This window comes from Myxocyprinus asiaticus, chromosome 42, assembly GCF_019703515.2.
Source record: "Myxocyprinus asiaticus isolate MX2 ecotype Aquarium Trade chromosome 42, UBuf_Myxa_2, whole genome shotgun sequence".
Taxonomy (NCBI): domain Eukaryota; kingdom Metazoa; phylum Chordata; class Actinopteri; order Cypriniformes; family Catostomidae; genus Myxocyprinus; species Myxocyprinus asiaticus.
Genome location: NC_059385.1, coordinates 17,220,286 through 17,243,826, shown reverse-complemented (window position 1 = coordinate 17,243,826; position 23,541 = coordinate 17,220,286). Strand labels below are relative to the sequence as shown.

The 23,541-nt window shown below is 40.1% G+C and overlaps 1 protein-coding gene across 2 annotated transcripts; it reads right to left on the bottom strand.

Moving 5' to 3' along the window:
- Positions 1-8,601: 8,601 nt before the first annotated feature.
- On the bottom strand, positions 8,602-15,063 carry LOC127432891 (C-type lectin domain family 4 member M-like). Of its 2 annotated transcripts, XM_051684398.1 has the most exons (5): positions 14,824-15,063; positions 10,118-10,456; positions 9,820-9,947; positions 9,273-9,379; positions 8,609-9,190 (listed from the first exon to the last, which is right to left on the bottom strand). In XM_051684398.1, the coding sequence occupies exons 1-5, from the start codon at positions 14,978-14,980 to the stop codon at positions 9,046-9,048; spliced, it is 876 nt and encodes a 291-aa protein (XP_051540358.1). In that variant the 5' UTR covers positions 14,981-15,063; the 3' UTR covers positions 8,609-9,045. The 2 variants fall into 2 exon arrangements, with proteins under 2 accessions (XP_051540359.1, XP_051540358.1); XM_051684399.1 differs by lacking the exon at positions 10,118-10,456 and having other exon boundaries at positions 8,602-9,190.
- Positions 15,064-23,541: the final 8,478 nt, after the last annotated feature.

The following is a 23,541-nucleotide window of genomic DNA, read 5'->3' as shown; positions in this document are numbered from 1 at the left end:
GCCAACTCTTAAAAGTTTGCCATCTCTTAATAACATTACAACTTCTCATGGGTTGAACAGAATGCAGGTTTCTCACTTGTAGAAGTTGGCGTTCTATTTTACTTGACACAGCATTAAAAAAAAAGCATGGCACTACTGCGTGAGATATTGAAAAAACAGCGAGATGTGATACAACGGTCAAATACAGTCATCCATCTAGTGTGTTTACACAGAAAAACAATGGGAAAAGAGCACAGACTGACAAAAAAGCATGAGTCATTCTTATTTTATTGTCCCTTTTTGTGTTAATTCTGAAAATAGGTGGAGCTATTTGACATCAAAAGTCTTTGTAATCGCGTGATGACAGGTATGATAACTGGAACTAAGGCAGGAACTTGAACAGCCACTATCAGTCTGACATTTAATAAAAAATAAATGAAAAATGTTATACATTTGTATGCATTTACAAATATTCAGTTGCGCATTCCGAAGTTCAAGCACAATGCTGTTTCAAAAGCTCCAGCACAGTCCAAAGTAACCCTTCATTTAATATTCTCTTGAGTGAAAATAGCTGAGGTTTCTGAAAGTGTTAATGCACACTGCATGTAAATGGCTTCGCTTGTGCACATCTGAAAATGACGTTTTCCCACTAGTAACCTGGGTAGGATTGCACCAGCTGTGCGTAAGTTCTCACGTAAGTTGGAACGTAAAGTTCACACTAAGGGCTTAGTAACTGCTAGTTAGTTTGTAACTAAGTCAGTGTTTAATTTGGTTGCACCACCTGTTCTTAAGGCAAGACTTAACTAGCAGGTCATAAGCTCTCCGTAATGTAATGTGTAGTCGCATAATATGACGTTTACCTGTATTGATCCAATAAACAGCCTTCAAATTTGTACACAGAAGTGTTAAAAAGCAGTGAATTTCAATTTGATCTTGTTACGGTTTATGTTCAAACCTTGTTTGTTCACATAACTATCAGCTGTAATAAATTAGATCCCCATTAAAATACGATACATAATAAAAGTAGATTTGATAAATAGTATATTTGTCCTGTGTAAATAACAATATATAGGAACTGTATCTAAAATAAATATGGGGTGATAAATAAATACTAATACAACAGGCTGGAAAAATAAACATTTATTCATTTTAATATCCTATGTATATATTTTGAATGTGTTGAAACTTGACACCGGGCGATGCACCCTGAAAACTTTTCTCTCTCTCGTAAATGTATAAGAGTGTAAATGTCAACATCATACTGTATATCGAAATGATTGATGCCTGTCAAGTAAAACATGAGCTCATTGATGTCATAAAATATCAGTCTGCTTTTTTATTCCAACCGTTACTCCTGGTCTGAGTCTTCCATACATATTTAGTTCATACGTAGGGTTATGTCCTACCTAAGTTTAATGGTGCAACACTCAGATATTTAGTAGTGAGTAAATTGTGACTAAGTGTCCATTTACGCCACAACTAGGCTAAGCTGTAACTTACTTAAAGCTGGTGCAGCTGGCCCTTGTGGTGGCAGCAACAACAGCACAAAATGAGTGACAACCTGTTCTTCAATGGATATTGTATTTCAGTGCACTTAAGTAATTTAACTGTTTTTTCCCCAGATTTTGTCAAATTCAGAATTTAGAAATAAGTGATTACAATACAAAAACAGCAGAACAATACTATGTTATTTTTAACAAGTTCTCTCATCAGGGCTTGATCAAGGGGGGTGCTGGGGTTGGCTTTGCCCAACCCCTATCGAACCGTATTGTCATGGCGCTAACCCTAACACTAACGAAATGCGCTGGAACTAAGTTTTTTTTTTTCTTAACGAACAGCTTATACCATCTCACTAGATGTGGTGAATGCGAACAGACACACAGCAAAGATCTAGTAGCTCAAGTAGGTTCAAGGAAAATATAGTTAATGTGTGTGTGTGTGTGTGTGTGTGTGTGTGTTTAGGGGGGAGGGATGTGTTGATTCCTGTTAAATGCTACTTATCATTCAACCTGAGTGCTCAGCGAAGCTAGAAAACAGTGTGAGGTGAATTATTGACTATTCTCCAGTTTTCACCATCAAGGATGAAAATCCTGGCCTTGAAAGTAGAAAGTTACTGACATAAAGACCTGTGCAGATACTTTACTCTGCTGCGCATTACTGTTCAGAATAAGGAGTTGGTTTTTATTCTTCTTCGTGGTTTAGCTCACGTAGAAATATCTTCAATAGTTTTGATTTTCAAGGGAACCTACTCTACCTCCGTCTATGTGATGTTGAGTTTATAAAACCATTTCTCTTAAATCAGCTTTTATATGATCAGCCACAACGAAACACAATGCAGTATAGGTTTAACAACATTTTTGCAGCAACGATGTTGACTAGTTTTCATTCTATTAACCAACACAGCAATTCAAGATTATTGTGTGCTTTAAGATCTGTCTGAAACACACCTCTTCTGTAATTAATCTGGTCACTTTTTGTCATATTGGGGATTAGGTTGTTATTCTTGGTTGCATATGTTCTCTCTCCATCAAGCCAAATAAAGCACAACCAGAATGAACAAAGCACTATCAGAAGAACACACAGCAGCTCCAAACTCACTGTGGCTTGTTTGTAACATTTGAACCCCCTTTAAATCTGTTTATTTACAATCATCATACAGAAAGCGTGTCATAACAATTAACACTTGCTTTGTCCAAAATTGCTCCCTATTTTTGGTAAACTTAACTAATTGAAAATAGAGTAAATTATAATTTGGTGGATAATTTCAAATATTCACCGACAGGTGACATATTGTTTTTTGTCTCGTGAAATACCATTATTGATTCATTTACTTTCACCTGAGGGACAGATAAGCATTTTATGTGTCTTCATGTTTATTTTTATGCACAATAGCAATTCAACATGCTTTCAATACAGTATGATTAAGAAAAAAGAAATAAACAGTCATATAAAAGCTAAATCATTTTGAAATATGATACAAATGGCAACATCAGTGTCTTTCCATAATATTTTATGACAAGTTTGCTGCCTCAAACTCGCATGACTTTCTTCCCTTTTTACATTTTGGTCTGTTTCTTGTCCAAAGCTAAAACAGAACTACCAGATATGAATGTATGTTGAGTCTAAAACCAGGTGACATTTGGTCCTCAAGTCTTAGCAAAGTTTAGCTGAGAAAGAATACTGGCAAAAATGCTGCACATTTCATTCAACATGACCATAATATCCATGGGCTGCAGATGTGGTGAAACACACTGCACTGGCTAAAGTAAGTGTTAAATGTCAAAACCCAATTGCTGCTTAAAGAGAGGCAAAGTGGTTGAAGATTAAGGAAGGATGTAGCTAAAATAAGAAATATATTTCCCACCAGCTTTTAATTTGAAACTCTGTATTGCGGAACTGCATACATTTTGGCTCCAATATTAGGCTTAGGATTGATAATCAGAAAATTTTCCTGATGATTATCAATCTACATTATATCAGCATTTTTTCCCCCAGATATAAATAGGACTAATCGTTGCACAATAGTCTTTGTCTTTTCATGCATATTTCTCAACACAGCTCATCTGTCGGATGACATGGCACATTCTAAAATTTGAAACAATTATTTTCTATCGATGCACATCCACCGTCACCACACGATGTCTGTTGGTGGCGCCCAGCTATGACTCCGGAGGCTGCTTAAAATTCTGCAGCGCTATGGAGTGCAACTCACAAAGGTTTCCATTACATTCGACCCAAATCATTATCAAAGGACTTTGATTATTTACTTTAGCCTTCGCTGAATGATATATTGTGTATATGTATCTTTCATATGGCCTACACAATCTATTTTCAGTTACAAGTATGTCTTTTTGTGGTTTGTCAGCTTGAATGAAGCTTGTTCAAGGCTTCTTACAGAGAAATTTCATAATAAACGTCAACATTTCTAATCGTTCTGTTTTGCACAGTTGCACCAGTTTCATATACTAACCTGCAAACTCAACAACGTCACTTTGTTCATTCTTGAAGTACAAAAATCTTCGTAACTTTTGTGTTTTTGCTGACGAGATCCACAACTTTGGACTGCCACCTGCACAGCATTGACACATCCTGTATGTGATACCTGTGCCTTGTCATTGCGTTTCGCGTCCAGTGTACGACCGACTTCAGTATTAAGTACAGAAGATGTTATTTCATCCCCCAGTGGTCTCCCAAAGCTATTATGCCAGTCTACATTAAAAGGAAGGCCAACAGTCTGCGAATTTAAAAGCACACAAATAAGGCTTCTAATTAAGTTTGATGGCTAATGTTAATATATTGATGCCTCAAGAACTTATCAAGAAAATAATATAATGGTCAATAATCAATGTATAGCAATCAATACTCCTATCCTATATGATGAATTGCCTGTGTTTATCCAGATTCATAAGCCAGTTTAGATAAAGCGTATGCTAAATGATTAAATATAAATTATACTGAATAATAAAGTACCGAAAAAACAACTATAAACACAACTTCCATAATTCTCACAGGCCACATACACACTGCAGCTAAATTCGGTTGTTAGTTCACCTTTTAGTGCTTAATCCTGTTCTGTACACACACAGTTCGATAAAATACGGGAATGACAACCACATACTACAACCGAATGAACTCCCGAAAAATTCAGGTAGTGACAACCTGTCACATATTCCCTGTTTTTGTGTTGACATTTATATTGAAATTCTTGTTTAGTTCCTGTTTCCTGTTAGTTTGTAGTCCTTTTGTAGTTTCATTTTATGATTGTTTTTTTCCCCTGATTGTTTTCCCCAGGTGTTCCTCATTTCCTTGTTTGCCCATGTGTATTAAAGCCCTTGTTTCTACTGGTTTCTTCGTCAGTCTTCACATGTGTTGTCATGTTCTGTGCTTGGTTTCATTCTATTCTGAGTTACTTTGTTTATTTTTGGTTTCCATTAAAAGCTGCATTTAGATCCTCATTCCACGTCTGCCTCGTTACAGAAAGACTGACCATCTGAAATGGATCTAGCAGCGTGCTTTGTCCAGTTGAGCCGAGCAAACTTACCAATTAGAGAATACTCTCGTCTTTTTAGTACCGTTGCCAGATACATGGGATTTATCGATTCCCACTTGAAGTCCTTGTATCAGATCGACCTCCTAGCTCACAAGTGGAAGGAATTGCCAGAGATTGGTGATTACATGTGGGAGGAATATGTGGAGTTAATTTTAGAGACATTTGCTTCAGAGGAACCTCCTCTCTCAACCCCGGTTCTGGTTTCCGAGTCTTCCACACCTCAGCCTGTTCCATGTCATGTCACAGCAATGCCTCAGCCTGCTCCATACCATGTCACAGCCAAACCTCAGCCTGCTCCACACCATGCCACAGCTATGCCTGAGTCTACCCACGCCATACCACAACCCAGCCTCCCACGGCCTTTTTTCCAAGTTAAATTATCCACCACTTATGTCGGTGCATAGGGTCACGAAGACCCTTCCTCTTCAGCTTGTCAGTACTCACGCCTGCCACGGCCAACGAGCAAACGAGCCACCGCCTGCCACGGCCAACGAGCCACCACCTGCCACGGCCAACGAGCCACCACCTGCCACGGCCAACAAGCCAACGCCTGCCACGGCCCACGCCTGCCACGGCCAACGAGCCCACGCCTGCCACGGCCAACGAGCCCACGCCTGCCACGGCCAAAGGGCCCACGCCTGCCATGGCCAACGAGCCCACGGCCACGCCTGCCACGGCCAACGAGCCCACGGCCACGCCTGCCACAGCCAACGAGCCCACGGAGGTCGTTCCCGAGTCTCCGTCCATGCCCACGAAATACAGTCTCTGCCCGTGCTCACGACCACAGAGGTCGTTCCCCAGTCTCTGCCCGTGCTCACGACCATGGGGTCGTTCCCTAGTCTCTGCCTGTGCTCACGACCACAGAGATCGTTCCCCAGTCATGACCACGGAAGTCATTCCCCAGTCTCTGCCTGTGCTCACGACCAAAGAGGTCGTTCCCCAGTCTCTGCCCGTGCTCACGACCAAAGAGGTCATTCCCCAGTCTCTGGTCGTGAGCACGACCACAGAGGTCATTCCCCAGTCATGACCACGGAAGTCATTCCCCAGTCTCTGCCCGTGCTCATGACCACAGAGGTCGTTCCCCAGTCTCTGCCCATGCTCACGACCACGGAGGTCATTCCCCAGTCTCTGCCAGTGCTCACAACCTCAGAGGTCATTCCCCAGCCTTCCACGGCTCCGCCCGCTCCCCCAGAGACTCCTCTTCCAGTGGTTCCACCCACTCCCCCAGAGACTCCTCTTCCAGCCGTTCCATCTGCTCCTCCTGAGACTCCTCTTCCAGCGGTTCTGCCCGCTCCTCCTGAGACTCCTCCTCCAGTGGTTCCACCCGCTCCTCCAGAGACTTCTCCTCCAGTGGTTTTGGCCACCCTCCCAGTGACTCCTCTTACAACGGCTCTGCCCGCCCCTCCTCCAGTGGCTCCGCCGCCTTCCCAGTCCCTGCCCTGTAGCTGCTTCTTTTGATTTCTAGAAACCCCAGGCTTCCATGGTCACAGTTCTTTCTCTGGAATGTGCTTGCCAGTTGTGGGTGTTTTGGATAAAGTTTGTGTCACTTGTATTGTGATAGTTACATTGGCTAGAGGCAGGTAAGCTCAGACTCCGTGGTGCCAGTCCGATCTTAATTCGTAGAGGAACCTCCTGGAATTATAGGCCATTTTGGTGAAATTCTGTGTTAATTCTTCTTAATTTCCTTCTGCCTGGCTACTCAGATCCTACACATGAATGTGAGGTGTGGTAACCACCGAATACAGCAAAAAGTCACATAAGGGGAGACATTGGTTCCGGTTAGCACTGACTTGTTCAATATGCTGTCAAACAATCAATGCAATAAACCTTGCCTCTCATGCTCTCGTCCTGACAGTGGGTCTCCACAGATTGCTACAAATGGGAGGAACTGATGTTAGTGGAGAAACAATTTGCACAGTAAACTACTAACCAATATACTTCTTTATATCAAATGTTGTGTTAAATCTGTTTTCAGATTTGTATGGGTTTAACCTGAAAGATATGTAAATTTCAAATGGAATTGAAATAGCCAAGAAAGAAAGAAAGAACACAGTAAGCATCTGGTGTGATGTTGGAGCTCAACTGGGCTTTGACAGAGTGTGGCTTTTGTAGCTTGTGCTTTATGAGCCTCATATGCTTCAACTGTGCCCAATCAAGGTACTCCCTCTATTTTTAGCACTTTATGCTCGTTGCCAAGAATGACACTGGGGCACATCCGGCTTGCTTGCCACATCTTTTAAATGGATAGTTCACCCAAAATAAATATTCTCTCATCATTTACTCTCCCTGATGCCACATGTGAAAGTGAAAGTTAAAGTGGAGATTTAGAGTATAAAGGACTCCCACACCACCCTCTCACCCACACCTATTACAGTCTATTGCTTCTGAAGATATGAATTTAAACACTGGAGTAATATTGATTACCTTTATGTTTCCTTTATGTGATTTTTGGAGCTACCAAGGTCTGATCACCATTCACTTGCATTGTATTGACCTACAGAGCTGAGATATTTTCTAAAAGTCATCTTTTGTGTTCTGTTGGAGAAAGAAAGTCATACACATCTGGGATGGCATGAGGGTGTGTAAATGATATGAGAATTTTTGCTTGAACTATCCCTTTAAAACATTATACCACTGTGCTGAATGCAGCTGAACTTATCTGCTGGACTTCTTTTTTAATTTTTTTTATGCAATATAATATTAGTCAACCCCTCATAAGATACAAATACAAATACAAATATGAACAGAAATATAAACAGTTACATACTTTGTAAAATCAGGAAAACAGTATCAAATGAAAACACTGTTAAAGTGTGCTTGGAATTAATTCAGCCTTGAAAAATTATCAAAATGGTTTAAGTAAATAAATAAAATGATACCTGTTTACTGTTGCAGGCCTGAATGGAGCTTGGGTACGTGTTAACCCAAAACTAACAACTTCTTCTCTCCAAAAAGTAAACTCACTCACGTTCTCCTTCGATGAAGTGTGCGGCTGCAGTGAAGAGTTCAGGATGCTCAAAGCCCAGTGATGTAATTCATAGGTCCCAGAGGAGATTTGAGCATTCCTGTAGCCCAAAACCGTATGACTACTGTTTCTCTCCCTTTACATTACGTGTTTTACCGCATGCTGTGTTAATAAATGTGTTAAGTTAATCCATAGGCAAGAATCGTACTGGTGTTTGCATCTTTAGCATATGCCAACTTACACAGATGCACCCTTTTACTATCCCACTATCCAGATGAATCTTAAACAAAATGTTTATAGCAAAACACCCTATATGTGATTCGACATGTGCTGAGTTCTCTGTTTTTCACTCCACACCCTCAACTATGACCTCATCACGCCACTTCTTAATTCTCTCTTGATTAGGTATCACATAACAGGTGAGTCAATTAATTATTACCATTCTTTTTTAAATATTTAATAAATGTGCCATTCATTACTTTTACCTACAATTACATTATATGAACTAAAAAGAGTATTTCCAAAGAACAAATAAACCATGAATCTCCTATTAGAACAAAACCATAAATTACTCTATTTTCTTTTGTCATCTTTTTGGTTATTAATTATAAAATGGCCTTTCTCTGTTTTTAGATGATTATCAGACCAAGATATTTAAAATGACAGTAGTGTTAAACATTTTCTTGATGAACCACCAGTATGGCTCTTTGATATTATTTTATAAACACTTTACATTGTAAACTACTACATGAAGAACTGACAACATTTTACTTCCTTCATATCACATTGATGAACAGCATCACATACAGACACTCAAAAGCATGTTAACTAAACAAATGGCATGTATTTACTATAAAGCATATTTATTGTGTAAACAAAATAAAATGCAAAAAGTTTATATATATATATATTGTTTAGTATTTTATTCTTATTATTTGCTATTCTTTTCTTAGGACTTCATTGCAGACCACCTAGTATTAGTTAGAATATGAGAAAATAACTTTTATACATTTCCATACTTTTCTGACTAAACACATTTTTGATGTATTGACTATTTTAAAATGCTCTTCTCACAGGCCCATTTAAAAGCATTATTACATGGATAATCAGCCCACCCTGATGAAAAAAGCCATGATCCTGTAATAACACAGTCTTCATTGCCCTTGTGATCATTGGGCTCGCCAGCACTCCAGAATCTGAAGTAAAAGATAAGAATCAGATTTTTTGAGTAAAATTTATTTATTGGATAATAATAAGTTAAATTCAATGATTTCTCACCCAGAGGTCAGTTTGATACTATCGACCCATTTCCATGTGCCCTCTTCATCACTGTCAGACAGACCAATCCAGACACTTTCACCTTTAGATATTTTCCTAACAAAATCCTAATATGAAAAGTAATACATTTATATCACAAACTGATAGGAAGATTGTCAACTGACCTCCTCACAGCAAAACCACACACACACACACACACACACACACACACACACACACACATGTTGGTGCGGCTATCCTTATGAGGACTCTCCATAGACATAATGATTTTTATACTTTATAAACTATAGATTCTATCCCCTAACCCTAACCCTAAACCTAACCCTCACAAAAAACCTTCTGCATTTTCAAAAAACATCATTTACTATGTTTTTTTAAGTTATTTGAATTATGGGGACACCAGAAATGTCCTGATAAACTACATTTATAGCATAATACCCTTGTAATTACCAGTTTGTAACCTAAAAACATTTCCTCATCAACCACCCAAACCCGCCCACACACACACACACACACACACACACACACACAGCAATCTTTCACTCACTTGTTCCTCTCTGTTGTTTATGATCACCAGATCTGCTCCTCTCTCTGTGCAGTATCTTCTGCTCTCATTCCAGCTCTTAAGCTCAGATGAAAGATAGTAAAAACTGAGCTGATAGTAAATCCATCCATCTATAGACACAACGAGTTCAACAAAAAGCTCTTTATTCCCATCCACACTGACCTATACAACATATTTAAAGCTTGTTATGTACCCCAATATTACATACTTTTTCTAGTAGGTACATTACTTAGTATTAGTCGTACATAGTTTGTGTAGTTTTGGTGTAGTTCAAGTTTACCCATTTCATGATTCCACTGTTCATTTTTCCTTTGTTGTAACTGTTCATATTGGATTGCTAAGTTGTCATATTTTGTTAATAGTCCATCCCTCTCTTTTGTCAAGACATCAGTGAGATTGGCATACCAAATTAGTAACTGTACTCTTTCTTCTGTGAGGTTGGTATTTTTGGTTAGTAACTTGTCTCTCTCTTCTGTGTAGTTTTTGCTCTTGATGTGACTCTGGTGAATGTTTGCATTGAGTTGGACACACATCACTATGACTGCACCCAGCAGAAGAACACACAGCAGCCCCAAACACACTGTAGCTGCTCTGGAGCTTCTGTTCCACACACATTCACCTGAAGACAACAGATATGAAGTAAAAAAAAAAAAAAAAAAAAAAATAATATATATATATATATATATATATATATATATATATATATATATATTTAATAATAATAATAATAATAATAATAATAATAATAATAATAATAATATATGTATATATACACACACGCACAAACACACACACACACACACACACACACACACACACACACACATATATATATATATATATATACTGTATATACACACCGATCAGCCACAACATTAAAACCACCTGCCTATTATTGTGTAGGTCCCACTCATGCGGGGCTGGATGTAGGCATGGGCAGGGGTGGGCTGAGCCCACCCAAATGTTAGTCTTGTCCATCCAATCAAACATTTGGGAAACACGGTTTTATATAAAATATTTTGTTTTTCCATTTGTGCATTGGTTAAAAGCAATATGGGGCAGACTGTGTGCAAACATTAAGGGTGGGCTGTAGACTGCCCAACCAATCACAAAACAGCACCAGATATGTGTAGTGTTTTTCTATTTTTGTCATTGGCTGAAAGCAACGACACACTCAAGAAGCGGCTGCTGCAGTCTAGAGAGTCCGAGACGTTACGTGAGCGAGAATGGTAATAAGAGATATTTTTGTGCAATGCATAGGTTTTTAAAGCCCATAATGAAGCCTGGTGCTGTCTCAGTATGCAGTGACCATGTGGCTGCTGTTAATGTATCACAGGCTCCCTCTTATCAAATATCTCCCTCTCCCTCCACATCAGCTACCCAAAATTGTGCTGCGGGTGTTCATGAAGTACTAGACCTGAATTATAAAATAGTGGTCTGTGCGTGGATGGATTTTTCAGACCCGCTCCCGCAAAAAAATATGAAATATTTTGTCCTGCTCCCACCTGCAACTTTCACGTTTTGTCCCGCTCCCGCCCGCAAAAGCCCGCAGGTAGTGGTCTGTGTGAATTTTCAGTCCCACTCCTGTAAGATCCTGTCCCTTCTATCATAGGCTATTTTTATTACAATTCCCATCCGGAAAAAAAAAGAGAAAAAAAAAATGGATGCACCATACTTTTCATCATACTTTTACATGGAAAGTAATGCCATGTAAGCACCAAAGGTTATTTTCATGGCATAGAGTAGTTTAAAAAGGAATAACAAACAATAAACAAAAAACGATCCCCCCAATAGGGATCTCTCGCCTAGGGTGCCAGAATGGTCTGAAACAACCCTGCATCCATCCATCCAAATTCCCGTATTCCCTAAATCACTTTACACATATAGTTTCACTTTACACATACTCATTAACTAGCATTGAAACTTGAAAATTGCTTGAATTATTTTGGTGGATTTTGTTGTTACTGCATTTTCACACAATTGTTACTCTGAATTTCAGCAAACGAGACAAACTCGTCTGTCACCGGACAAATCATAAGAGACCTGTTTCATCATAACTCTATTTTGTGTTTTGCTTTTGTGGGGCAGTATCATTGCTTATTACATTTCTGTCAAAAATAAAGAATTGTCATCAATTAATATTATATAATACTTCTTTAAGCAGTATTATCAGGAAGACTTGCAGACTTGAGTGAAATTTAAGATGACATTTATTTGATGAATATAAAACAGAAAATGTAATGTCTTTCTTTGGCATAAGCCCCGTCTGGCGGTCCGAAGAAGTTGTACTCGGAACCGTCATATCCTGCCGGAGATAGGAGGCAGGGGCGAGGAGCCTACCCCCGTGCATGACGGGACTCGACTGATGGTGGTGGGGTGGTGGAGGTTGCCGTGTTAGCACAACTGAAACAGCAATGTGATAATGTGAGCAGATTTATAGAGCAATGGCTTACATGTGATTGGCTAGGAGTTACCTAGCTAATGGTGCGATGATGTATAGCTGCTAGTCTTCCTGCTAGAACTATGCTGCACTTACATTTCCCATCTGTGTCAAATTTTAGGTTCTTAATCTTGATCTCTCCATCTAATATATTTCCTTTCACTCCATCATTATTTTCCTCCTTGATATTATTTCTCTCCACTCCATCCTTGCATTTGTGGGGACTCTAATTTGTCTTTGTAATTTGCTTTAAGGCTGTAATTCTAATTTATCTAAAATGTATCTTTATTTTGTTTCTTAGTAATGGAGATAGTATACTACCTCCATTACTTCAATCTTATGAGTCAAGTCAAGTCAAGTCAAATAAAATGTATTTGTATAGTGCTTTTCACAACAGCTGTTGTTTCAAAGCAGCTGTACATTAAATTATGCTATAACAGAAAATTAATTAATATAATGCTGATATTAGTTATGTTTAGAACTATTAGTGGTTATAATTAGTAAACTAAGTAAGTGCGTATGATTATATACAATGTTTATCAGTTTAACATAGCTAACATAGCTGTCAGAAGCCGGGCCTGCCCTCTTGCCACCAAAACAGCGCACAACCCGCATCTCAGAATAGCATTCTGAGATGCTATTCTTCTCACCACAATTGTACAGAGTGGTTATCTTAGTTACTGTAGACTTTGTCAGTTTGAACTAGTCTAGCCATTCTCTGTTGTCATCTCTTGTCTACGGTAACCTAGATAACCGCTCTGTACAATTGTGGTGAAAAGAATAACATCTCAGAAACATCTCTATTTTGGCTCTATAATTATATATATATATATAATGATATATATATAATTATATATATATATATATATATATATATATACAGGTGCATCTCAATAAATTAGAATGTCGTGGAAAAGTTCAGTTATTTCAGTAATTCAACTCAAATTGTGAAACTCGTGTATTAAATAAATTCAATGCACACAGACTGAAGTAGTTTAAGTCTTTGGTTCTTTTAATTGTGATGATTTTGGCTCACATTTAACAAAAACCCACCAATTCACTATCTCAAAAAATTAGAATATGGTGACATGCCAATCAGCTAATCAACTCAAAACACCTGCAAAGGTTTCCTGAGCCTTCAAAATGCTCTCTCAGTTTGGTTCACTAGGCTACACAATCATGGGGAAGACTGCTGATCTGACAGTTGTCCAGAGAACAATCATTGACACCCTTCACAAGGAGGGTAAGCCACAAACATTCATTGCCACAGAGTGCTGTATCCAAGCATGTTAACAGAAAGTTGAGTGGAAGGAAAAAGTGTGGAAGAAAAAGATGCACAACCAACCGAGAGAACCGCAGCCTTATGATTGTCAAGCAAAATCGATTCAAGAATTTGGGTGAACTTCACAAGGAATGGACTGAGGCTGGGGTCAAGGCATCAAGAGCCACCACACACAGACGTGTCAAGGAATTTGGCTACAGTTGTCGTATTCCTCTTGTTAAGCCACTCCTGAACCACAGACAACGTCAGAGGCATCTTACCTGGGCTAAGGAGAAGAAGAACTGGACTGTTGCCCAGTGTTCCAAAGTCCTCTTTTCAGATGAGAGCAAGTTTTGTATTTCATTTGGAAACCAAGGTCCTAGAGTCTGGAGGAAGGGTGGAGAAGCTCATAGCCCAAGTTGCTTGAAGTCCAGTGTTAAGTTTCCACAGTCTGTGATGATTTGGGGTGCAATGTCATCTGCTGGTGTTGGTCCATTGTGTTTTTTGAAAACCAAAGTCACTGCACCCGTTTACCAAGAAATTTTGGAGCACTTCATGCTTCCTTCTGCTGACCAGCTTTTTAAAGATGCTGATTTCATTTTCCAGCAGGATTTGGCACCTGCCCACACTGCCAAAAGCACCAAAAGTTGGTTAAATGACCATGGTGTTGGTGTGCTTGACTGGCCAGCAAACTCACCAGACCTGAACCCCATAGAGAATCTATGGGGTATTGTCAAGAGGAAAATGAGAAACAAGAGACTAAAAAATGCAGATGAGCTGAAGGCCACTGTCAAAGAAACCTGGGCTTCCATACCACCTCAGCAGTGCCACAAACTGATCACCTTCCTGCCATGCCGAATTGAGGCAGTAATTAAAGCAAAAGGAGCCCCTACCAAGTATTGAGTACATATACAGTAAATGAACATACTTTCCAGAAGGCCAACAATTCACTAAAAATGTTTTTTTTATTGGTCTTATGATGTATTCTAATTTTTTGAGATGGTGAATTGGTGGGTTTTTGTTAAATGTGAGCCAAAATCGTCACAATTAAAAGAACCAAAGACTTAAACTACTTCAGTCTGTGTGCACTGAATTTATTTAATACACGAGTTTCACAATTTGAGTTGAATTACTGAAATAAATGAACTTTTCCACGACATTCTAATTTATCGAGATGCACCTGTATATAATTTTTAATTCTCCAGTAATGTTGCATGGAAAGAGAATAACTGGAGATTTAAATATATTTCGTTTATATTTGTATCATGGAAAGAATTCTCATTACCTGGATACTGAAGTTGTTGGTGTGTGTTTATATTGAAGTCTGTCTCTGTCCTGAAGTCATGATCTATCACAGAATCTGCAAGCTCATAGATATCCACCATCAACTCCATTCCCAGAGACTCAGCCCTGATCACATTATTATAAATATCCTCAGACATTCCGGTCTTTTACAGTCAAATATTACAACACTGCCAACAATTATTCTCCTTTTGTTGTTCTTATGTTATCTCTTCCTTTTGACTGTTTCAAACACCAATAAGAACTAAACAACAAACGGAACTGCTCTGTGGTCAACATGTGAAGTCTAAGATCATACCACATTCAGCTCTAAGGTATCAGAATGATTTAGAGCAGTTTATTTAGAGCAAGTTTTACACTAACACAAACAGTTAATACCGTAATAATAATGTATTTCAATATTTTAATTTTATACTGTATAGTTACAATGAAAACAAAAATGTGTCTCTTTCATTGCTCTTTGTGTTTGTAAGTATGTATCTATAGGTTTGGGACAAAATTGTCCTCACATGGAAAGTCAATTTATAAATAAAGAAAATACTGTATTTAAAAATTTATAAATTCATAAACTTTAAACCTGCACATTTTATTCAGAATTTTCCCTGATTTTGCCAACGTTCATTTTAATATGTGCATTCTTGTACCCCTGCCCCCACCCCAACCAGCAGTGTGTGCCCAGCAAGCCCTTTTCCTAACCACAGACTGATGCAATGTATTGAAGCTGCTCTGTGGCTTCTGTTTCCCTTAGGGTCACATCCTGACAGAAACAGACTTTATTAGTAACAAAGCACAGCACACATACAGGATAACCAAAAACTTGTAAATTAGACCTAATCTCGCTATTTCAGATTTGTGCTTTTCAATTCCCTTGCATTTAAGCAGGATCATCTCTTCAGTTTGATTCTGTATTTAGCATAAGGTAGAACCGAACAACATAATAGAAGCAGTTCTCTGCAATCTGACATAACATATTTTTTTAGCTTTTATAATTGTATATTTTGCCTATTTTTTTGCAAAAACACTTTTGAGCTTGGTAAATCATTTTCATTAAGAAATTTCACTGTTTGAGTAGCAGTATGGGCAGCTTTTGGGAGCAACATTGCACATATCAAAAACAATAGTCTGTATATTTTTCTTTGATTTACTTTTTATGTATATTCAGAAATTAATTTAGTTTAGCTTGATTAGTATTTGGGGTACATGACAGACTTTGTGGATTTTTTTTTAAAAGAGAACAAACAAACACATATTTGATATTTGATGCTCATTTTAAAATGTTCTCACAGAAGCATTTAAAAGCATATTCACATGGCTAATCAACCCACAGTGGTAACAGAGATACAGCACAGTTCACTTTTTCATAACCATTGGGCTCTACATCCTTCCAGAACCTGAAACAACAGATTAAATCTTCAGTGCTGCTTTCTGTGTGAGTGTGAGAATCATTTATAATCAGTTAAATTCAGACATGTCTGACACAGATCTGTCTGTCACTCACTCGACATTGTGTCAATGTAGTGACACTAGGGGTCACTCTTGGGAGCCCGAGACACCTCTGGTCTTTGATAAAAGGCCAATGAAAATTGGCGAGTGGTATTTGCATGCCACTCCCCCGGACATACGGGCATAAAAGAGCTGGTATGCAACCACTCATTCAGATTTTCTCTTCGGAGCTGAACGGTCATGCTCACTGAGCTGAATTCTCACGACTGTTCATTCACCTCTGCTGGATCTGACGGCGCATTTCAGCGGCTTCTCCCTCCTCTGCACTGGTGCATTGCAGAGAACGCCCCTGGGCACTTCGGCAGAAAAAAGAGAGTATATTTTCCTGAAAGAGTATATTTCTTTAAAAGAGCGGCACACACGGAACGTCTTTTTAAAGACGTGTCTTTTTAAAGATGCCTTTCCGATAGTGTTATTCCTGGTTGCGGTCATTACCTCTCAACTTCAGACAGTCACGATCGCTGTCTTTCGTGTCTGGGCGCGACCCACACGGAGGCAGCGTTCATGGAAGGTTCATGTTCTCACTGCGAGAACATGACCATGGCAACGTTGCGCCGCCTCGGTCCTTCTACCTACGAGTTTGAGGCCAGCGCGGCTAGCACTGGGGGCGATTTGGGGACCCCAATGGGACCGCCTCCGCTGAGTATCCCCCTGCAGACCTCCCATTCCCCAGCACACTCGTCTGCCCCGATCGGGCTTCCGGCTGAGTCCGCCGGCTCGTCTCACGGTGAGTTCGACCCCTTGTTCGGAGCCCGCGAAGCTGATGAGCTCTCGAGCGCAGCATCGGAGAGCGGGCTTGTCCAGTCAGACGCAGAAGCCTCAGCTGGGCTCCCCCCTTTGGGGACGATTGCCCAGTCACAGGCTGATGCAGAGATGACGGACATGCTTTCCCGGGCGGCCGCGAGCGTCGGGCTAGTGGAACCCTCCGCTCTCCCCTGAACCCTCGTGGCTCGATGATTGGTTCCTGGGCTCGCGGCGCCGCTCAAAGCAGCCGCGCCCCACTCCAGCCCTGTCGTTGCTGTGTCCGGTGCACGCTTTACGCATCTATTTGGATCGCATGCAGAGCTTTAGGATCTCTGAGCAGCTCTTTGTCTGCTTTGGTGCACAGCGGAAAGGAAGCGCTGTCTCCAAGCAGAGGATCGCCCACTGGCTCATTGACGCCATAGCTATGGCATATCACGCCCAGGATGTGCCGCCCCCGGTAGGGCTACAAGCCTATTCTACCAGGGGTGTAGCGGCCTCCTGGGCCCTGGCCAGGGGTGCCTCTCTAACAGACATTTGCAGAGCAGTGGGCTTGGCAACACCCAACACATTTGTAAGGTTCTACAACCTCTGGGTGGAACCGGTTTTGTCCCAGGTAGTGGCACGCAATACAAGCGGATAAGTCCGGGATAGCCGGCCGGGTGTATTGCTTGCACATAGCGCCTTTCACCTCCTCTGAGCTGAAGACGTGCGCCATTAATTCCCAGTTGTGTTCACAAACTATGTTCCCTGGTTGACTTCCTCCGAGCCCTGTGGCAGTCGAGTTTTCTGAGAGACTCGCTGCCGGCCCAGTACACGTGCTAACTAAGAGCCCTGTTCTGGGGTAGGTGCTTCGCATGTGGCGGTTCCCTGTAAAGTAACCCCATGCTATGTATATCTTCCGCTAATTTGTTTCCCTGTTGGCAAACTGTGTCTTCCTTGGGCAGAGCCCCCTCTGCCACAGTCTCCATGTTTGTAGTAACTCCTCCCCCGTTAGGTAGGATCTACCATGAGACTTCTCCACATGGTTGGCAAGACCATGTGACGTATTTTCCACTTAAATATCCCCCCCTCTCTTTGGGCGAGGTGTGGTCTCCGCGGTGTCCTCCCCTTGTGAGGGACACCCCCCGACTAGACCTGGCGGCCCAGTCGGATAATCCCCCTTGTTTTTTAGGGAGTGGAAAAAAAGAAGGGGAAAAGAGGTCACGACTGGTTTAGCCTGTCTCTATCTTTTGGGTAGTCGACTTGTCCCCAAAGGGCCGTTCGACACTCATAACTATGTTGGGGGAGGTTACGAGTCAGCCTGGTGCGCTGGCTATGAGGCACACAGTTGTCTGCCCGTCACACACCGGCAGTTCACGTAACACAGTTCAGCCAGTTGCAGCGTTTTGTATAGGGACCCCTAGTGTCACTACATTGACACAACGTCGAGTGAGTGAAAGATAGGGAACGTCCTGGTTACTTGTGTAACCTCCATTCCCTGATAGAGGGAACGAGACGTTGTGTCCCTCCTGCCACAACGCTGAACTACCTGCTGAAATGGCTGGACCTTGTCTCGGCTCCTCAGCATAAAACCTGAATGAGTGGTTGCATACCAGCTCCTTTTATACCTGTATTTCCAGGGAAGTGGCATGCAAATACCACTTGCCAATTTTCATTGGCCTTTTATCAAAGACCAGAGGTGTCTCGGGCTCCCAAGAGTGACCCCTACTGTCACTACATCGACATAACGTCTCTTCCCTCCATCAGGGAACGGAGGTTACACAAGTAATCAGGACGTTCAGTGTACTGCCAGTCTCAGTCATTTTAATTTTTCAAATTTTTATTTTCAGTAGCAAGTTCATTTAGCTATCATAAAGCCTCCAGACTGTAATCTATCAGTCATTGGTGTTACTGTGGGGTTTGCAGTCCCAGTCTACTCCCTTTTAAAATCACACATTGTTTTTTTTGTCCTTTTATAGTTTATCAATAAGTCAGTGCACAGAGGAAGATATCTCATTAATAAAACTGCATATTAATATTCAATTGTTTATAAATTGTTCATAAGTACAGTCAAACTGATGTCGAGACTTTCTCAAACAGCAATGAATAAAATATGCAAGTGGTAACCTTAGTTAAATGTTCTATCTGCACTTGGATACTTTACATGCAGCAAACAAAACTAGTGCTATACAGAGTAATTACCCCTGTGTGCTGTGACTAAGATGAAATATTTTGTTTTGAAATGGTTAAGATTTAGCTTGTATTGCCTCTGATAATAGGTGTCATTTAAAATGCAGTCCACCCTATCCCCCCACAAACAAGGTTTTGAATGGAGTCTTATGGAATTCTAATGTTTAGAATCTCTTAAGGGGTGACCTATTTACACTGTGCTCGAGAATTTAATGTCCACAAGATACACACACGCACACACATTTTAGACTGCCTGTTAACTTCAGTGCCTTGCTGTGACATGAATTACAGGTATGAATTACTATGCGGTTCTTAAAACAAACAGCATAAATCTGTGTTACTAAGAAAGAACTTCTATTTTAGCCAAGGGAGTGTCTGTGGGAGATATATCATTGTTATTGATGTGTGTGTATGTGTGTGTGTGAGAGAGAGAGAGAGAGAGAGAGAGAGAGAGAGAGAGAGAGAGAGAGAGAGAGAGAAATAACAGACAGTACATACAGGCAATGATGGGAAGTAACGGATTACATATTATCTGAATAATGTAATCAGATTACAAAACTCAAGTAATCTTAATCATTTAAAATTACATTTAAAAATGTGTGTAATATAGCAGTTGCTTTTTATGGATTACATGATTACATTTTTGATTACTTACCAATCACCCAACGGCAGGAGATATTGTATATACAGTCATTTATTGATTATACGGCTAAATTTAAAAAGTACAATCTAAACCAGAGACTGAAATGCAAGCAATTAGGCCTAGCCAAGTAGAATCTACATAGATCTGTTCAGGTTGTAGTCCTAAAACCCAGAAGAGAATTCACCATGGGTTCCCTCAGGATTTTCCTATGGGTTTTTCTAATAATTTAAATTAGGACTTTATTGTCACTTACTGTTGTGTTCTTTGTGAATGTAAATGGCAGGGGTGGCAGAGGTGCTTCACATTGTTGCTGTAAAATTGTTACTGTGAAATTAGTCACACCGCTACTGATTAACTACAGGCTGATTACCTAATAATAATTAATACAGCTCTACTGATTTAGTACAGACAACAAGATCATAATTAATTTGATTACAGTTCCATGAGTCCGAGAGGCTCATGTGAGATACCAAAAAACAACAACAACAACAAAAAATGGACCTGGGCCATATCTATAGACAGACCAACAGCAACGTGAAATCAGCGACAGCAAGCCGAAAGTTCTGCTGCTGTTATCAGTCTGTTTACCAATTTTCAAATCACTGCCCCCCATTGGCAAAGTTGGAAGTGTTGTTAAACGTATGGCCACATGTGAGTTCCAAATTCTGTGTGAAATGTCCACAGAGTGGCCAAAAATGAGTCGTATTTTTTGTTGCAAATTATGTAATACAGTCAACAGGAATTTATTGTATTAACTGTACCCCCTAACCCAGACCTGGGGCCGGTTGCATAAAACTTTTTAGACTAATCTTACTAGTTAGTCGTCTAAAATTTTGGTCTTAACTTTTTCAGTCAGTTGCATAAAAACTTAGATCGTTCTAATTTAAAGGGGACCTATTATGCAAAATTCCCTTTTACATGGATTCCCTTTTGAACATAAATGTGAGTTGGCAGTGTGTGTACACAACCACCCTACAATGTTAAAAGTCCACCCACTCCTCTTTCTTATATTTCTATTAATCAAAAACAGTGTCTCAAAATGACTGGTATTCGTATCCGCTCTAAAGTGATGTCACTTTAGAGCAGGCCACGCCCACGACTGGTGACGGACTCCACCCTATTATCATAGATCCTCCCCTGAGTAATCAACACACAGTCTGCCATTTTTTTCCATGCTGGAGTAGCTACAGTGAGAAGAATAATGTCTCAACTTCGTAAGCGTCATAAGTGTTCTGTTGTTGAATGTAAAAGTGAACATAAGAGTCTTCATGTACTCCCGGCATCAGAGCCACTGAAGACGCAGTGGACAAGTTTTGTTTTTGAAGAAAATATGCCCCAAAACATACCAAAATTTGTGAATGAGGGTCAATATAAAGCAGGATTTTCAAAAAATTTGACTCTCAAGCATGGATCAGTACTAACTGTTCGTGTTCCAGCTTTATATCCTGAAGATGTAAGTATCGCACTTTATATTGTGTGAATGTTTGCAAATCGCCTTTCCGAATGTGTTTGTTAGCTGATTCCACGGCTAATGCAGCTAAAGTTACCATTGTCTCTGATTGTATTCACGGAGACCAGAGATATGTCGTTATAGCTTGTTTACACATGACGTCACGTCACTGCGTTGCTGTGGCGTGAAATGCAGATGGAGGGCAGGAAGTGATTTTCTACATAAGAAGCACTATCACAAACTCAAAATGCCTATGTTTTGCGTCATTTACATTTGCTCATACATATATGGCTGAACTCTGTTATTTACGGTGTCAGTCATATTGGTTCTGATTTGTTGTTGCTATAGTATCCGAAGCACGAGCTGTAAAGGCACAGCCCTGTTCCGGAAAGGGGGCGGGGGCATCAGCTCATTTGCATTTAAAGAGACACACACAAAAACAGCGTGTTTTGATTCCACCCAAAAAGAGGCATTTACAGCATGGTATAATAAATGATCCGTGGGGTATTTTGAGCTGAAACTTCACAGACACATTCTGGGGACACCTGAGACTTATATTACATCTTGTAAAAAGGGGCATAATAGGTCTCCTTTAAGACCAAAATGTAAGACAGCACACCCCTAGGCTAACTTTTGTTCATTTTCCATGTTGCCATGGAAAATAACTGCCAGCTGAGCTGGTGGGGGTTTCAGTTGAGGGCTGAAAGGGGCTTGAGTTGAGACTTTGTAGAAGACTTATATGATGGTAACAAAATTCCTTAAGTTTTTTTATTATTATTATTTGGGTTAAAATCACTAAATGTGTTCATTACAATCGATTTTGAAGCATTGCATTCTTCTAATAGGCAAATATTTTCCAGCATAGGATATCTGTGGTGAGCGCCCACTGTCGGCCATTTTATTTAAGCTGTTTAGTGTCTTACTTTTCCCACAATGCAATGCAAATTAGACAGTTGTCTTACTAAAGACAACTGTGAGCTTGTTTTATGCAACAGGCTTTCTATAGCATCTATAGCTAGTCAGACTAATTGTTAGATGAAGTCTTAAGTTAATGGCTATGTTTATGCAATCGGCCCCTGAGCAACTTACAGCCTGCAGGACGGATCTGGCCCTCCACATGGTTTAATGTGGCCCGTGGCTCTTTTATCCTAAAAGCATTTTTTTTTTCATTGGATATTTCATTATCTTGCATTGGGACCTAACGCACCTCCACAAGCAATTAACATGCTCAGGGTTTCCAGATAAGAGACACAACACCCCCAATTTGAGATTTATACTTGTACAAATTGGAAATATTCCGCCTAATACATATACTTATTTTGCGCAATCTGGCACCCATGCACACGAGTGCGCTCTTTCTAGCTCTCGCTTTCCCCATTTGAACAAACTTAACAATCTTTAGTGCAATATTTTGCTCAGTGAAAAGTGTTATATGGCCACTCTGTGTCCATTCTTGAGGCTGCTTGTGATGTTTGGTGCTACTAAGTTTGCAGGTAAACCTTCTCAGTGATAAAATGAAATATAAAAGTAGATCTTGGCATCACTGAAACACGGAGGGGTAATCATTGACAAGGAGTAAAAGCAAGCGAGAGACGAATAAGTATATGTATTTTTTATTTGTGCAATTTAGAAATGTTGAAGTCTCCTCGCACCTGTATGCTAATCTAACTCTTGCAGTAATCATTTATCACAGTCATGCAGCCTGTTTTATTCATTTGTGTGCTGAATGGAAAGTCAAACCATTGACGAGACCCACATCATGAACTTTTGAGTGTGTAAATGGGTAATGTTTTGAGAATAAAATAAGTAAACTCACCTGCTTTGCGACAAACATTAAAAGTTCAATAATTTTCAATTTTTTTAATTAAAACAGACCCCGGATATAGAGAGTGTTAAATTTAATAATAAATTAACAGGGAAGTAGAGATGGTAAAATAAATAATTTATGATAAGCTCAGCCTTTACACATCACATTATGGATGTGTGTCAAATAAAGTGTAGTGGTACTCCAGGAAAGGACTGAAAAAACAGTAACTTGGGCCACTTAGCTACCACCTAGCAACCAACCACAACACCAAAGCAACCACTTAGAAACCACCCAGGACACCCAAGCAACCACATAGCAATGCACTAAAAACACTCAAAATCTTAGCAACTGTAGTCACAACACTCTAGAATTGTAGCTGCAAGTT